Here is a 19,415-nt window from a genome sequence, read left to right as displayed (position 1 = left end):
TATACTTTATTATTTTGTTATTCAAAAATTTAATTTTCAATTATTAGCTTAAAAAAATAAGATATAGATATAAAACTAAAAAAGACCATTCGGTAGCCAAAATGGAAATAGATTTCATACTTCATATATACTTAAACTTTTGAACGAATGGTATTTTATGACTCAGATTGTCGTGCTGAGTCAAAAAATGGCTAAATTTTTCAAAAGTTGCACTATGAGGATGGCTCCAATAGTTAGATTTTTATAAAATCTACTAAAAAGGAAAAAAAAATTAAATACATTGAAGTATAAAATTTAATAAAGTGACTTCATTCACAGAAATACCATTCGAAAAATAGCATTTCCGAAGGATATTTCGATTGCAACAACATATGTCACAGCCTTTTTTCTTCATCTTGTACGTTCTTTGCCTTCTTACAACATATTGCACGTATGAAATTCAATAGTTGTCGCATTATCGGATAACGATAAATTCCTTCGAAGCATGTTAATACATTGCAGGTTTATATCTGCGAAGTATGTTGTTTGGATTGCCGATACACGACTGTTCAATTTTTTAAATATCTATCACTTTATTATTAGTAGTATTTTAAAAAACAGCACCACTCTGTAGATACATTCATTTATGTGCTATTATATTCAACGGAATTAACACTCATTCAAATAACTTTTTCATTCTTAGTAGCTTCACTGAACTTTTATTCTATTTTATAAATTCAACTGCTTTGATTTACTGGCAAAATAAACAATTAAATATCTGGTTAATTTTCGTCAGCCAAAAATACCGTGATTAATTATTGATAGCCATTTATTATCGAATTACCAAATTGTACATCGTCCCAATTTATATTTGAGATATGTGTCCATATTTAACATATTTGTCTGATAATGAAATATTCTCGATAATTGGCAGTGCATTATATACAAAATTGCATATTTATCCACATAAATTTTAATTAGTTCAATATTTCGTTGCAGTAAATCAATAATTAGTTGTTAATTGTGAGAATAATTTCCCTTTCTTCGATAACGATCGTTGCAACAACAATTGGGAAAAAATTTTATTTATTTTTAATTTATCATGAGAATTTATAAATTTATTATATTTTAAAAACTTATTTCAAAAATTAGCTTGATAAGAAATTTTCTAGGAGTCACTCGTGATTTAAAAAAATCATGAAATAATGAAATTTGTTTTGCTATTAATTTTTTGCTCGGCGTTTTTTTATTTTTCCCCCGTAAAAAAATATTTATGAAAACATACGCAAACATTTTTAAAAACATACAGCATATATATTTATAGTTTATGTTCCACGCATATCTAATTTATATAAATTTTATCCGAACACGTATGCGAACAATTTTTTGTATATGTGCTTATACATATGTTTGCCTATAGTTTTCATATATCCGTTCATATATGAAACAAATATAAACTACTGCTATTTAAACAGACTCAAATTGGCAATTTAATGAATTAAATAAGCCAAATTACCTCTTACTGATTTTGGGAAAATTTTAAAGTTTTTTTCATATATGAACGAATACATCCAACATATATGTGATTATATGGGCAAACATCCAAAAAATTGTTCATATACGTTTTCGGCGAAAATTCATATAAATTAGATACATATGGGATATAAATTTTTTATATATTTGTTTATATCTTTTTATATATACATAGAAAAGTTTATTTTATCCTTTTTTTTGTGGTAATATTTGAAATAATTTTTTTCCCATTACGGTGATTACAAACTAAAAATGTTTCCAACTTTATCATAATGAAGATTGATCATATTTTTTACTTATAATATGTAGTATATATTTCAAGCTTTTTTTATCGGACATCATGCTGAAGAAATATTTGTGCAGAGAAACTGAGAATTTTTTTTGATTAATCATTATCTTGTGAAGAAAACTAAAAAAGTTATCTTCCTAACATTAGGTAATCTAGATATAAACTTTGATAACATCGGCTTGAGTGTATCAAATATATATATATATATATATATATATATATATATATATATATATATATATATATATATATATATATATATATGTATAAAGTAGTTATATATATTAAGTACTTGCAGAAGCATCGTTACACTCTGATTGTTTTAACCCATTAATCTTAATGAGACTAGAATACCTTTTTAGCGCGTTTCTGGTAGAAGGTGAACTGTGCCTCAAAAACATCCTAGTAATTCTCATTCATAACTTACATATATATATATATACACTAGCTGTTACCCGCCCGCTTCGCTGGGCAATTATAGAATTGTATTTTTCGATCTAAACTTAAAATTTGATTAGAGTATTGTTTTGACTTTCACAAATTCCAAATTTCATCGAATTAGCATATACCTTTTATCCATGTAATTATTCCAGCTAATATTCATTGTAACTTTCAATGTGCAATCACTATAATGTTTGCGTGGCCTTTTTTTCAAAAATGAATAATAATTGACACGAAGAAAAAAATTTGAAATGAGAATTTGGAGTCTATAAGAGCTATAGCTTGGAAATTAAAAATTTTTGATGTTAGCACCCACCTTCGCAAACCCCTGTGAGATGAGCTATCGTAAAATTTTCCCATGGACTTCTTCTACATCTCTCACAGAAAATTCCTACCAAATTTGGAGTCGATAGGAGCTATAGTTTAAAAACGGGAATTTTTTATTATTAACGCTCCTACAATTCTCTTTGGGGTAGAATATCGTAAAATTCGTTCATAAATTATTTTTTCATCATTTATTATAGAAAATTCCTACAAAATTTGGAGTCTGTAGGAGTTATAGCTTGGAAATTAAAAATTTTGATTGTTAATACCCACCCCCGCAACCCTCTGTGAGGTGAGATATCGTGAAATTTGTTTATAGATTATTTCTACATCTCTTACAAAAGATTCCTACCAAAATTGGAGTTGATAGGAGCTACAGTTTAAAAACTGGAGTTTTTCATTGTTAACGCCCCCGCGAACCCCTTTGGGGGTGGAATTTTTTAAAATCTGTTCTTAGCTGACCTCTACAGGGCAAAAGTATGATTCCTACCAAATTTCAAGTTTCTAGGTCCGATGGTTTCCGAGATATCGTGATGAGTCAATCTATCTATAGAACAGCTCCTATATATATCACACACAATTTACCATTTTATTTTTAATCATTTAAATCAGTATAATCATTTAACACTATCAACATTAATATTTATGTTATATTTATCTGTTTTATGATATAATGGAGTTTATCCTTCATGATCATTTCAATACATATTAGCTATTTCAGTTATTAATGATTTAGCTATTCTTTCTTAAAAAAAGTATGATTATGAATTCCTACTGTCCCAACAATCAATCGATGAAAATCCATGTATTTGCCTAACATTGTGTAGAATAATACTGTTGAATAATAATTGTATAGAATATTAATATTTAGTAACTTTCTACTTTTATTCTAATCATTCCTCTGAATTTAGTTTACAACCGAATTTATTATTATAATTTATTCATTTTAACAGTTGTTTTAGCAACAGTAACCATTGCAACTGTGACCATGGCAACGGTATCCATGGTAACGGTAACCATGGCAACGGTAGCCATGGCAACGGTATCCATATCAACGGTAACCATGGCAACGGTTGATTAGCGTGGGTGGTTGCGCTGGGGGAGGGGGGGGGTGAGTTCTATAATTGATGGGTGCAATTGATGGGTTTCTTAGATTGGCGAATCAAAATGACATTTTCTAAAAAAAAAAGAGAGAGAGATATAGGGAAGGGGGAAGAAGTCACGGGAGGGAGGGGAAGAATGAGAGGGAGGGAGGGAGTAGAATACGTGATGGTAGACGAAAAATTCATTATAGCTAGGAACTGCGTAAAATCCGTTCTTAGTGAGCGTCTACATCACGAATGGAGTAAGTATGCTAAATTTCAAGTCAATCGGGCAAATAGTTTCGGAGATCTCGTGATGAGTGAGTGAGTGGTATTTCGCTTATATATATATATATATATATATATATATATATATATATATATATATATATATATATATATAGATCTGTAGCCACGTGTGAAATATATGTAACGCGAATTCGGCTTTGTTAAACAAGAAACAAAAGCCCCTTGAGATTTTAACGGTATAAGTTTTTCAACTGCAAGTTTTCCGGTGGGAATGTAAATCTTGAAAAAAGAAAAGTATTACATGCCAGGTTCATCGATTTTACGCTACCTTTGTCGCGACAAGAAAAAAATTTCGCTACTTTAATTTATACAATCTGAAGAAAAAACACTCAGGAATTCCGACTAGACGGTGTATATAAATATATACATGTAATAATAGGTATATTTTAAATTTTCAAATTCACAAAAGCTACGCGCATTAACGTAATGCGGTATTGTTATTTATATTAGCATGAACGGATTTAGAAAAGACAATGTTATGTTATGTCCTTCGGAATATGTGTCAACAAAACGTGCTTGCCTCAAGAATTTTATATTACCGTTAAGTTCTTTGTAAATATTTATTTATGATAATTATAATTCACACTTTTTATAATTCGATTAATTTTTTTTAATGTCAAATAAAAGCTGGGAAAATTGACCCTCGGAAAATAGATTGGATAACGTTCTTTGTTTTTTTGATAGAAAATTAATAAAGACTTAAGAATATTTTATAGATAAAATTTATCCTAAATATTCTCAAGTCTTTAATTAATATTCTAAAGCAGGATCGAAATTTCCATTTACAAATCAATTTTAAATTTGGATTGATCTCAAAACTAATTCATATTTGTGTCAAAATATGAATTTCAATCTTAAATTGATTTTGAATGAGAATTTTTTTTTGCGCGGGAGGTTGAATGGTAACCATTACTATGTTACATAATAACGGAAATTTTTGTGAGAACCCTGTGTAAATTTGTTAACATTAATCTTAGAAATAGTGATAAAGATAAAATAGGGTTCCGCGCAACTGCTGTCTTATTTTAGCATCGGTGCGGCCGTGTGACAAAAGTCACACGAAACCTTATTATCAACATTAAATAAAAATTATTGTTTTTCAAGCTAGTTTCGGGAGTCGGGACATTTTTTCAGAAATTTCCTCCGCTTTAAGGATCTTCTTTCCGACTTTTAATATTACCAATAGTTATTGAGTTATTTACGAAATACTTAGATTTTTTATTTTGGTTAATAACAAATTGAAATTTTCATCAAAAATATAAAAAAACAACAAAATTATTTTCAGAATTTAATTCCACATCGAATGATTATTCATATCTTTAGCACAATTTTTAAAATTTTTATTTGCAAATTTACTCAGGGTTTTAGCTTAAAAAAAAATTTTTTCATTGAAAATGACAATTTCTGTATCTGTAAAAAAAATTTCTTCTTGCTCCGATTTTTTTTTCTTTATTATCTTTGTTTTATTTTAATAATCCGTGGATAAATATCTTGAACAAATTTAAACCGAATATTTAAAAATTAAAGTGAAATTAAAAAAATTAAATTTTTTTTAATAAAGTTCTTGAAATATTTCATCATTATTTCATTTAAAGATGGAACATTTAGTCATATAATTTTGATATCAAACAGTATGGCGGCTTTGAAGATATATTACTGCATAATTATTGCAACATGTGATAGTCCGTAACTAAGGAGATTTCCAAGTTACCTTTTCCCATGCGGGATTTATCAGAACTTACATCGATTTGACATATTCACGAGCAAATGCGATGTAAAACTTTACTTTTATAATACATTAACTCCAAGTAATTTTCGCTCAACAATCATGCGTATACTAAGACATAAAGCAATCTTTGAAATTTCTGCCTTTTATGTTTCATCAATTTTACACTTGCAATTATCACTACCTAAAGAACAGAGTAAGGAATTTCTGAGAAGTATGAGGGGACTTTGTCAATATAAATCGAAAATTTGTGAGAGTTAATTTCACAAGTTGCAACGAAGACTTGGTAGATAGTTTAAATTATTTATTAATGTATTTTTTTACATTGTAAATTACCTATTTCAGTTATTCACCGAAGAAATATTTATTCAACGAAAGTAAATCCTTATAAATAGCAGGTGCAAACTTGAGCAGTTTCTATTGTATCAATGACTGTACATATTAATTTTGCTCTGACTGTGTTTACAGTTAGTTTAATAAAAGCAAAATAAAAATTCTAATAAATATATTAAACATTAACAATGATAATATTAATAATGATAATTTTTAATGAAAGAAAAAAAATTGATTGTAAATAAAGGATAAGAAAGCCTTCTATTTGCAGGACACAATTCACAGAGGAATGGGGAAAAACAAAACAAAGAAAAGTTTGTGAAACTTGGATGCATGTTTTGTTTAGCATCAAAGTACATCTAATTGTTTTGGTATGCAAAAAATAAAATAAACAGGTGCGTTTATAAAATATACCAACAATAGGTCCGTCACTTGCATCACTCTATTGTTCAGAAGTTGTCACCCAAAGTGATAAACATTTAAAACTTCAATTTACGCGCAAGAGAACGAGAATGTAATTATGAATTTCAATTATAATTTCTGAAAATTATTTCTTTCTTATTTTCTCATTGTTAATTTCATGAGTTTCACAAACTGTTTTTACGCTCCTTAATTTTCAAAACAGAAGTTTTGATACAAATTTTCCTGTATGCTACTGATATTGTAATCAACGATAATATTCTAGAGAATATACTTAATAACATATTTAGTTATTTTGACGTCAATAAAACGTCAATATTGACTTGCGTAATACCTTAGCGTTTTTTTAATTTTGTTACAAAATAACAAAATTTTTAAATAATTAGATAAATTATTTTCTGTTTAAAGTTTATCAACAAGTATTAACAAATTTTTCTATTAAGTCGAAATAATTTTTCTTTTTGTTCAAGTGCTTTCTTATTTTAATCCGTGAATTTTTTAATCAATTCAAATTGAATAATTTAAAACAAGAGTCTAATTTTGAAAATAATTTTTCGTACATCAAGAAGTTTTTTATGCACTGAAAAAAAAAAAAAAAAAAATTGACTTAAGTCAGGACAAAAAATTCTTGAATGAAATAAAATTTATTTATACCAAGAAAAATTTCTTATTTTAAGAATTGTTCTACTCAATTTAAGAAGATGAAGTTCAAAAATGTTTTCTTGGTTCGTTAATTTTTTTTTCTGAGTGTGTAATAATTTTTTATATGACATTATTAAATAATTGATAACTTACCGGTCGAAAGAAATGACGACTAGAGTAAAAGTGCTAGAGGCAACAGTAACATTTGCCACAAAATTATTAACGGTGCAATAAATAACTCCGAACGGCCAGTTTGAATTGAGCATAAAGATGAAATTGAACACACAATTTAATATAGCCATCATCAGATCCGCGATTGATAAGTTGACGAGCAGGTAATTGGTAACAGTTCGCATTCGTCTGTGCGCTGAAAATAAAATGAAAAAAAAAAAAAAAAAAAAATTAGTTATTTTATTATTGAGTTGCATGCGAGTACTTACATTATATTAAATGAAATTTTCTCGGATAGAAATGGAATTTCGATATCGATCATGACTCAAGAATTTATATTTCATTTTATTTTAGATTCTATTGTAAAAGCACAAAAGCGAATGTCAGTTCGCGCAGTATAAGTAGAATTGTTTTTCACTCCAATGACCCAGAACATAGATGTACTTTTAAAACATCTTTTAGCCTTTTTGCATCAAACACTTTGCTTTGATACCTTTCCGTAAAACTTCGACAAAAGCAAAAATCGATCTTACTCACTGATACGTTTCGACAAGTGAATTTACAATTTATAAAAAACTTCCTCAAGCAACAGGATCGACTTGTTAATCTAGAAAAATACTCTTACCAACATTGCATTCAAACTTTTCTTTGCGATGTTGTCTTAGCTAAAAAACTTCTGATTGGTAACTAACTCAATCTTATGCACAAACTTTCGATTCCTTAAATATTAATAAGACTTTGTCGCTTTATGTATCTTTTAAGCATCGTCTTCTTTCAGTGTATCATAAATTGAGAATTAACTGGAGAAAAACTTTACAAGTTTTTTTTTTTAAAGTAGCTTTGGAACCGCCAGTGGCTTATCTGATTTTGAATCAAACATATCGTCAACCAATGTCAAAAATCAGACCGACTTAGAGGTTTCATTCTGCTCGCTTGAATTTCAATGTGACGGTTTTATTTTTTGTACAGACTTTTGGACAATAATAAAGCTTGCAAAAAATCGCAGCTATTCTTTGATATCAATTTCGCTTCACCGATTTCAGCCAAACGTTCAATTGTTATGAAAAATATTGTGACATAAAATCTCGAGGTAATCTGAGATTTTAGATATTTTTGAGAAGATTATTACTATTGATTTCATTTTAAAAATCCTCGAATTATTTAAGCTTGTTTAAGTTTTAAGCTTGTTTATTTTTTTTTATGAAGATAACACAGTCATGCACGCTTCATAGATAAAGTTTGTGGTTGTGTTTTATTTTTGAAAAATAAAAAATATCGAGCGGAAAAAAATGAAATATTTTTCGTAGTTAGATTTAAAATTGTTTTTATGAGAAATATTTTATTAACAGATAAAGAAAATTCATTAAAATAATAATATTAAATAACTGGCAATCTGTAATTACTATCTGACTGCCGAAAATTACAAATTGTGAACAAAAGAACTTGACTTAATAATTTTTTGATATTTGAAATCACAATATACATTTTGGGTACTTTTCAAATAAATTTAAAAAATACCATCGCAATTTTAGAATAAATTACCAATTATTTAAGTAAAAGGACAACGGTGGCGGAACAAATTTATAGAACCAACAAATCATAGTTGAAACTCCTCCAAAAAATTAACACAAAAAGTTGATTGTCAAAATTGTTCAAAGGCACAAATTTACGTCAAAATCTTTTTGATGATAACAAATTCCACTATAAAACTCTCTTTTCAAATAAAAATATGCCAACAAAATTTTGCTTATTCTTTTAATTATTTAGATGATAAATTTACTATTGCTGAAAAAAATATCAAACAGTAAAAAAAACATAACTTCAGATTATGACCTTTTTGATAGTACCAAATTTGACTAAAGAAACTAATTTTATGATAAAGACACGCCCGTCAAAAAATTTTGCGTATTTTCTTGATTATGTGGATTAATATTTTACATTTAACGACATTTGTATCTACAAAAAAAAAATGAATAAATATTAAATTATATCTAGCTTGAAATTTGAATATATTTAGAAAAACTTTTAAAATTTATCAGAACAAATTAATCATCTTAGAAAACCACAAGAAACTTTGAAAAGGTTCAAATTTTGGTCAAGATCTTTCTGATGAGTGATGATACTAAATTTACGAAAAAAAAAAAACTATTTCATAATGTAATCATTTCCAAAGAAAATTTTCCTTATTCTTGAACAATAAATCTGGTTCATTGATTAACAACAAGTATAACTTACCGCAACTGAACTTCAGAAATTAGAGCATTTGATAAATATTACTGCTAAAACTTCAAAAATTTCACTGCTAATTGACGTTTATAATATTACCTAACGATCATAATAATCTCTTGCGAGGAGAATAATGTCAGTTAAGAGGATTGGCGAATTTGATTCTAGGAGCAGAATGATCTTGACAAGCAGTGTGTGCTTTATCCTCAATACGGTCAGCTTAAATTTTAGATCAGAATTATTATCTAAATCTGATGGTTGAGTAACAGACAAAAGCTCTCTTATAATAAATATCCCACTAAGAATTTAATCTGCCTCATCCTCGTGAATTTTCCACTAGAATTTTTTCAGAAAACTCGCATGATCAATTCTTTTGTTATGAATCGTACAAATTCGATTTAAAGCTCCAACACCCGCAATCCGAATTCACCAGTGCGTGAATCCTTGGTCAATTTTTTTCTTACCTCTTTTGTTGAAACCTGTGAACAATTTTAGTTGTTTTTTAGGTGGATTTTATTAGAATCGAAACAATCGAAAGAATCTAACTATTGCATTGGTCCTCATCGTGTCATTTTTACCTAATTTTGCTATCATGTCATAATTAGTCAAGTAAGTTCCAAAAATGTCATCGGTTAAAAAATTTATATATGTATGCATGTATGGCGGCCGTTTAAAATTTTCAAAATAGTGAAAATCACATTTTTGGTCACTTCGTTGATGTGTAACTTTTGATTGAGAAGAGATAGCTAATTTTTGAAAAATTCACGCAGTAACTCATAAAATTGCCTTTAATTTGACGTATATAAGATTGATTCTTTGTTAATTTTTAATTATTTTATGAAATTTAAGACGTCTATTGAACCATTTTCAGGCAACGTGTAATACAACTGACTTATGAATGTTATTCTATCAAGAATTCTCAACAGACCCTAAAAAAATTTGATACAAAGATTTCTTGGTCAATTAGCTCGCATTCATCCTGGGATAGACGAAATCAGTAAATTAGTTTCGAAGTATTAATTCTTCGAAATTATCAAAATAGTGAAAATCACTTTTTTTGTGGCTTCATTGATGAATAACTTTCGATTAGAAAACAGATAGCTAATTTTCAAGAAATTCATGTGAAAGCTCATGAAATTGTCTTTGATTTGATGTACATAACATTGATTTTTTTTTTTGTTACCGCGCTTTGTTTAGAAATAACATTTATTTTCTGGGGTCTATAAAATTATAAAAATAATTAATATAATTATTGCACTTTTTATGAATCATAATAATAGTTATTTTAGACAGATTTTTCTCATCTTCAAACTAGTGCAAAAAAATTATCCAAATAGTAAATACACCAAGAAAACTTTTGCATAACTTTTTTATTGTAATAAATTTAAAAATTTGGTTTTTAACAAATTATAATATCGAAAATGAAGAGAACTTTATTTCAAATTAAATCTACCTTCCATTTCAGATAAAGTCAAATGGAATTTTTTTAAATTTATTGTGTTTTAAATAATTATTAAGTATAACGGGAAATAAATATATTTACGATTAACTCTCCCAATTATTAAAATAACAATAAATTCAAGGTTCGTAATTTTTGCATCTAACTAAATAGTTTTTCCGTCGATAAATAACAAGTTTAGACAACACGGATTCGTCGGCGGTAGATCTACTACCACCAACCTATGGAGGGTAGAAGTACTTCTACCCTCCATACACCAACCTCTACTTGTACACGAATTACGCCCTGGGTGCAATAAACCATGGTCTCTGTACCCATGCTATCTATACCGACTTCTCCAAAGCTTTCGATACAGTCGATCACGAGACACTGCTTGACAAACTAAACAGATACGGAGTTCGAGGTAAAGCCTTAGATTGGATACGGTCCTACTTATCAGATAGAAGCCTACAAGTCCGAGTGGATGGACACATCTCAAATGAATATTACGCTACTTCTGGAGTTCCGCAAGGCTCACACCTTGGGCCGATTCTCTTCGTCATATTTATCAACGATATTGGTGAGAAATTCGAGTCAGAGTATCTTCTCTATGCAGACGATTTAAAAATCTACAAAAGGATCAGTGGCGTTGAAGATATGAACAGCCTCCAACGTGATGTCAACGAACTTCACAATTGGTGCGCAATGAATAAGCTAAATCTAAATAAAAATAAATGTGTCGCTCTGTGTCTCTCCCGCGGTAACTCTCAATTTCCACCATTATATAATCTTGATCAACACCAATTGACAGATGTCTCTTCAGTGAAGGATCTTGGTATAATAATTGACAATAAACTTAACTTTATTGAGCACATTGATAAAATAACATTAAAGGCGTTTAAAACGCTTGGATTTATATTGAGAACGGGCCGAGAGTTCAACGACGTATACACAAATTTACACCTCTTCAACACCCTCGTTCAACCTATCCTGGAATACTGCAGCATAATTTGGTCACCACATACTCAAGTACAAATCAACAGGGTGGAAAGAATCCAAAGGAAATTCTGCAAATTTATAACGTACTTTATATGTACACAAGAGGCTCTTACATGACCACGGAAGAAGTTTACAATAAATTTAAAATCAATTTTTTACTCAGTCGGCGGCATGCGGCTGACATGACGTTCTTCTATAAGGTAATTAACGGCCTAATACTCTCACCAGAAATTCACGAGCAATTCGAGTTCACCAAACCTAGACCAGGGTTAAGAAATACTAGGCTGTTGACTACAACTAAGACCACCAGAAGTTACGTCTTCCACGGGCCGAGAAATAGAATCTCCAATCAACTTCTTAGAGGACTCTATGGGCACCTTCTACTCCAAGCTTAAAAATACACTACTAATGAATTAACCTACACATAAATTATTTAGACATCCACACGCGGATATAGTTTCTCAAGTTTCATTTATCATATCTATCACTTAATATTTATTTTGTTTAATTCTAGCTTTCTTTCATTAACGCTCTCAAGTGCAATACTAATAATAATAAAAATTAAAAATTTGTTATTATTATTTATATTATAGCTTAAATCCCCTTATTATTTCTACATCTCCTACAGAAGATTCCTACCAAGTTTGGTATCGATAGGAGCTATAGTTTAAAAACGGGAATTTTTCATTGTTAACGCCCCCGCAACCCCCCTTGTGGGTGGAATTCCGTAAAATCCGTTCTTAGCTGACCTCTACTCGGCGAAAGGAATATTCCTACCAAATTTCAAGTTTCTAGGTCTGATGGTTCCCGAGATATCGTGATGAGTGACTATATAGATAGGAATCTCTTATATATATATAGATAGATAATAATGTAAATAGCCAATTGGCGTTCCGTGTATTTAAAATAAAATAAAATAAAATTTTGTGTCTTATACTTTCATCTATTTTATTATTTTTTAAGTGTTCTTGAAATTGAATTCAAGCATTAATTTTTTGTTAAGAAAAAAATAGTTTCAAATTTTTGGCTTTTTGTAATTATTATTCTCTATTTTTGATAACTAATTTAAATTTGAATAATTATTTGCAATTACAACATAAGTAATGTAGGAAAATAGTTAAAGGAGGAAAAAAACAAATAATAAATTTCAAACTATTTTCAATGTCAGTTTATGTAATTATTGGCAGGTTAAATTGCACGTGTTCATGTAACAGGCTTCTAAATGATAAGCATGCAAGGTACTTGAAGAATGAGTTAAACCAAGTTTATTATTTAAACTGGTTTCAACCGTTGATAAATTTTAATATAGTAAAAGAGTCTTTAAAGAAACCGAAAATGGATACAATAAAGAAATTAGTTTTAATTATTTTAGTCTTATATATTGCAAAAAAAGCTACAACTGCAGATCCATCTGCTCCGCAGAAGAACTTGACCGGTGACTTTATTAAAAATCTTAGAAATAGTTTTCCTGATCTGCAAAAAAAGTTAAACACTCAAACTATTCCAACATTGACTGGTGGATCTATGAATGGTGCAGCTGGTGCGCTGGCTGCTGAAGTGCTTGCTAAAGCTCTGGGGAGCACTAAAGGAGGAAGTATGTAGTCAATTTTTAATTATTTAATAATTAACTTGAATCAATAATTTTTTAAATTAGAATTTTCTATTTTTAAAGAATATTTTTATATTTTTATTATTGAGAATGATTTTCAAAGAGAAAACTAGAATCTACTATCAATTTATGTGAGACCCCCTCAATGCTTTTTCATAAAAAAATCATTGCGATAATTTGAATACTTTCATGATGATAAAGGAAAATGTTTCTATTTTTATAAATTATTGAATACCTTGAAGAATTTAATAAACATTTTGAATTTAATCAATTTTAAATTTGTATTTCAATTGATTGCTGGGTTATATATTTTATACAATATTTTATCATATCGACCGATCTCGAGTTACGTACTAGGTTTGAGGGTGAAACTCCTTGCGGAGATGAGATCGTACCATCCGCTCACATAACAACTTGTATAAAATTAAATTAAATTATATTTTCGATATAATTTTTAATAATATTATATTATTTTGATATTTGGTCGCTATTATGTCTTCGGGTCATATATTCAATACAATATTTTTGTTATACAAAATTTAGTAAGAGATGAAATCAACTTAGAGCTTCAATCAATTAAATAATTATTTTTGACTTGTACATCAATTAAAATGTCACAGTAACGGCGGAAAAATAATCACAAAAATATAACCGAAGAAAAATTACCACATAAAAATAACTAGAGAAAAATAACCCAACAAAATTTACTGTAGAAAATTAACTGCGATAAAATAACGGTGTAAAAATAACTGCAATAAATAAAGTATCTAAAAGATGAATTTTTTTTTAATTTGAATGATTAATATTTAAATTTAAATTTAATAAATTTAAATAAATAATTTTATAATCGGTGGTGTTAAATAAAAACCCCAACGTAAAAAACCTCAACGTACCATTCCTAACAGTTAAAGTCAGCGATCTGACCAAAGCAGTTAAAAACCGACTCTAAATAATAATTAATTAAAAAGTAAATAATTTTATACCGTTAAATAAATAATATAATAAATTTAAATAAATAATATGTCTAATAATTTGTACACTTAATTAATAATAATAATCAAAAAAAAAAAAATGTATTTTTTAGCACCAAAAACAGATGATATTCCTGAGCTAATAATAGAATTTTTGGTAAAAGCTCTTGTAGCGGGATTGAAAGGATTACTAACTCCAATAGCTATCTTACTAATAATAATTCTGAAAGTCGTTGAAGTGTTACTAAACGTAGTGCTATGGATAGTAGAAGCACTGCTGAAGACACTTCTCACTGGATTAGGCATGGGAGAATTAGGAACATCACTTGTTAACACTCTCAATGAAGTAAAAGATCTCGTTGACACTCTGCTAGTTACACTTGATAAGTTACTGGAAGATTTGAGTTACGTAAAAGACATCGAAAAAACTACTGGTACCAGAGTAAAGCGTGCCGTCAAAGACAAAGCCCTCGATTACGCCGGGCGGGGCTCCAAAAAAGTTGGCTCTACTGTCTACACCCATGTAGTACACCCCGTTGTTTCACCCTTTGAACCGATCTTTTTACCTTTCAAAATGTTCCGGCCAATGATCAAGCCGATTTTCAATTTTTTAAACGACAAACTCTTCACTGATACGATTGATACTAATGATACAATTGACCCTGCCAGCCGTAGGAGACGTGATACTGCTCAATTCATCTTGAGACAATTGTGGAAAGGAGCAAAAGGCGGTGCTAAAGTTGGTAAATTTGCTGGGTCCACTGCAATTAGCACTGCTACACTTCCAGTAACTTTACCGATTAAAACGGTTACTTTACCAGTGAAAGCTGGACTTTTTCCCATCAAAAAGATTGTTGGTAAAGCGTGGAAAAAATTGAAAGATTGACTTATTTATTTACATTTTCATTTAAACATATTGTGAATTAATCTATAAAAGATAAAATTATTTGAAAACTGTATTCGTTCATTGTGTAAAATATTTTTAAATTCTTGGAATAAAATAATTTTAAAAAAGAGAATGTAGTTTAGTAAGCAGACTGTTTTTTACAGTGTAATTGTTAATTATTGAAGGTAAGAGATAATAGCTGACGCATGCCCGTACCGTAATTATTATTTTAATTAGTCACTGGTAAGTCTTTTATTTCCAAGTATTTTATAATTGAGTCAATTATTGAATATCAATCATTGTTGTTATTTTTAATGCTTATCGATTTCGTAAATAATATTGTTATTATTATTATTATTTAAAACCAAAATAAGAAATAATTTAAAAATTAAAATATGTCTAAAATAATTGTATAAGCTAAAAAAAATCCAAAAAAGCATTATTTTTACTTTAGTTTCACCGGATCTTTTTATATGACATCCTGAAGAAATATAACTAACTGAAGTGAAGATTGAGGGTACAAAGTAGGTAAAGAGTAACTAAAGCAAGAATTGAAGAGGTACATTCGATGCGCTTACAAAGCTAGAGGTTTACTACTTGTTCAAAATTGCATTTGTAATTTGTCGTTGGCTACTTGTAAGAAAAGACTTTTGACTTATCCAAGAAATTTCTCGTTATTCGAGTTGTCCTCGACAACTAGCTCTATTTAATTGTGTTTAATCTTCTCCAATCCACTATTATATATTATGTTCTTTCGTTCGTTTCTCTTTAAACGACTTTTGTCATCAGGGAAGAAAATTAAAAAAAAAAAAACTCTTCATCAAAATTTATGACAAATTTAATTCTAAATGTATATTAATGGTCTTATTAAATTCGTGTTGGTATTCGAATTAAGTATGCATAAATTATAAACTTTATATTAACGAAATTATTCAATTGTAATTTGAATTCAACAATTATTCAAGTACACTAATAATCGGAGCAATTATGCGTTATTTAAAAAAAAATCTACAACTTTTTGTATTGATTTTTGGTCATCGGAAACAACTGCTAGCAGCTGCATGATTAAGGATGAAATAAATAAATAAAAAGAAATTTTAATAAAATACTTTGATCAATATAGCCCGATGAAAATAATTTATTTAAAAAAAAATTATGTGGTGTCGTGGAACACCAGTTAGGAACGAAGTTCCTTCGACTAATGTAGAATCGCAGAATATGCAAAAAAAAAAATCGTGCTCAATTATATGTAGGTTTTCTTGATTTTTTTCTCTTAAATTTTGCTGATTAGTTTTTATTTAAGTACCGGAAAGTATTTAGGAAATTCCGTATTTTAGGAAATAATAAAATAAATTACGTAAAATAAAAAAAAAATCGTAATTCAAATTATCAACTAAAATAACAAAATATGTCTCTTTATTTTTGTTTGACAACATAAAATTACATAGAAATATGAGTTCATGAATTCATGAGTATATCGCATGCCTAAAGGTAAAAGGGTTTATAACAATTTATGCGCCCTTTTACTTTTGCAAAGGAACATATTTGTAGTTTAAAAATGTGAAAAAAACTTTCTGTGGTAGTACTGGCGTAAAACCTCAACTGTACAATTTTTTAAAGTTACAAAAGAAAATATATCCAAAAAACAATAAAGTACGCGTGATTATTTTCTCGCTTTTTATTTTAAGAAATAGTTATTATAAAATTTAAAGACATGAACAATTATCATGAAATTATAATGTTTGAAGAAAAATAAGAAATTTTAAAATATTCAAATGTTATAATTTTAAAATATTACAATGCTTAAAAAAAAAAAAAAAGCGGGAAATTTCAAAATATTTGAATGTTATCTGTCATTGTGATTTTTTTTATTACTTAATTTTTACGTAATTTGTTTTTGATTGATTTATTTTCTATTTGTTTATATTAAACTTTGTAAATGGGGCTGTTATTTGAGCATAACTCGTCTTGTGAAACTATAATTTAACATTTTTTATCAAAACTACAATTTCTTTTATGCGCCCTTTTACCTTTAAGTAGTACTTTTCTCAAAGATGAAAGGGCGTATATCTTGAGATACGCCCTTTCAGTTTTAGGATACCAACTTTTTTTTTCACAGATTTTTACGTTTTAGACAATTTTAAAACGAATGGCAAAAATAGTATATTACACCCCTTGGGAAGGAAAATAAGAAAAGCCTCAGATCACATGTAATTGTTGGCCGAGGCGAAGCCGAGGTCAACAAACATGTGGTCTAAGGTTTTCTTTTTTACTTCCTAAGGGCTTTATACTATTTTTTTGTCCGACGAAGGCGGAAAGCGGTAACTTTGTTTAGCGCAGCGGGACGAAAAAATTTTTTATACGCCCTTTCACCACAAATCCCTATTAACCCTTAGCTATAAACCCTTTTACCTTTAAGCACGTGATGTACTATGCATTGGCGGGGTGGAGTGGTACTAGAGAGAGAAGGCATGAGAGAACGAAAAGAAAGAGGGAAAAAGAGAAAGGTATTATACACTACTCGCTGTATATACGACTGTGGCGCCTGCGCACGTCTCATTTAACGGTTTTATTCCACGCACTTTTTCTTACGGTTTTACTATCACTTTTTTTTCAGTTCGGTCCCCCAGCAAAATCCCTATCTCCTCCAAGCCTGCCGTAAGGAACTTCGTTCCAAAAATATATTAAAAATATTACATGTACACATTTATAAATTTATTGTAAGCTATACTTTTGATGTATTTTAACTATACGGAATACATGAAATATTTACAAAAATCGACTAAAAGTCAGCGATTAAAAATGCACATTCCATATATTTTTTAATTACGTTAAAGAACAGTTTTGATGCAAATTCTTTTTAAAGAAATAAAAAATGCAGTAAAGTTATATTTTATTCATATTTGTACAAAAAGCAATTTAATATCAAATACTACTTTACATTGAAGTTACATTATTTATTCGTGACTATTCATATGTATTGGTATGTATTTTTCTAAAAATTTTCATAAAATGTCCCTTGTGATTCCAGATGTGTTTTCGATTCTGTTTTATTAAACTCTTCAAATTATATTTTTACTCAAAAATAAATTCAGTTTAACAAATTCACTTTAAACTATCATTAAATTTGTGCAAAACTTTGTTAAATGTTACATGATCAGATTGCATATAAAAAGAATAAATTTGAATTTAAAATATTTACAATCATCGATTATTTTTTAAATAAATTTACGCTTCACAGTCATTTTTAATTTTATTAACATTTATATCTATTAAAAACAAAAATAACATAATTAATTACTGAAGTATAAAAATATTGTAATTAAAAACATTTCAATTTTAATATGACATTGGTAATTTAATATAATGTAATTCATGTATATTGAATTATTTTTTTTCTTATTAAAGCTTTTGGTATTATTGCGCCACTCCCATATCAAATGCAATGATTTACATTTCATGTTATTTTTGTATAGACTGCATGCTTGAAATTTTAACGAGACAGAAAGAGTGAATACCGTCATACTTTAATTTAAAATGTTGAATCACTGGATGTCATAGTGTTTTTTAACTTCCCCTTTTTACCCCGTTTTGCAAAAATCGAGTTTTCAACAGATTGTGATGGTAAAGAGTGAGTGCGAGCGAGACGGAGGAGCAGCAGAATTTATTTTCTATGTATTGTTATTACGGTTATCATTATTATTATCATTATTATTACTATTATTATTATCATTATTAATACCGGAGTGTGTTTAATATACTAAAAATGTTTTTTGTTGTTCATTTACATTTCTTTTGTATTTTGTTTTAAAATAATTATCATTTATTATAATGTTTATTCAACATCACGAATTATTTTTGTTTAATGAAAAAGTTTATTTAGTTTTAAATATTTGACTGCGATTTATTGTTATTTGAAAATGCGCGTGAATTTTTGAGTACGCCATCGCGGCGAGAGGAGGTGGATAATCTTGCCGTTTGTTCGCTTACAGTAAAAACCTACAAGCTAATATAAGCGAAACTGCGTGGCGACAATT

At 28.6% G+C, this 19,415-nt stretch overlaps 2 protein-coding genes across 3 annotated transcripts in view; one reads left to right on the top strand and one right to left on the bottom strand.

Annotated features, from left to right (window-relative positions):
* Window positions 1–19,415, bottom strand: part of LOC141524234 (tachykinin-like peptides receptor 86C) — a 60,364-nt gene that overhangs the window by 25,122 nt on the left and 15,827 nt on the right. For both annotated transcript variants that reach the window (XM_074237973.1, XM_074237974.1), the window contains exon 2: window positions 7,232–7,445. In XM_074237973.1, coding sequence (XP_074094074.1) covers window positions 7,232–7,445 — 214 coding nt within the window. The remainder of the gene's footprint in view (window positions 1–7,231; window positions 7,446–19,415) is intronic.
* Window positions 13,203–15,584, top strand: LOC141523950 (uncharacterized). The gene is made up of 2 exons (XM_074237536.1): window positions 13,203–13,506; window positions 14,606–15,584. The coding sequence occupies exons 1-2, from the start codon at window positions 13,248–13,250 to the stop codon at window positions 15,376–15,378; spliced, it is 1,032 nt and encodes a 343-aa protein (XP_074093637.1). The 5' UTR covers window positions 13,203–13,247; the 3' UTR covers window positions 15,379–15,584.

The sequence above is a fragment of the Cotesia typhae genome, unplaced genomic scaffold (assembly GCF_013202065.1).
Source record: "Cotesia typhae breed Kobodo isofemale line unplaced genomic scaffold, CoteBio_Ctyphae contig_22, whole genome shotgun sequence".
NCBI lineage: Eukaryota > Metazoa > Arthropoda > Insecta > Hymenoptera > Braconidae > Cotesia > Cotesia typhae.
This window is presented reverse-complemented; position numbering and strand designations above follow the sequence as displayed.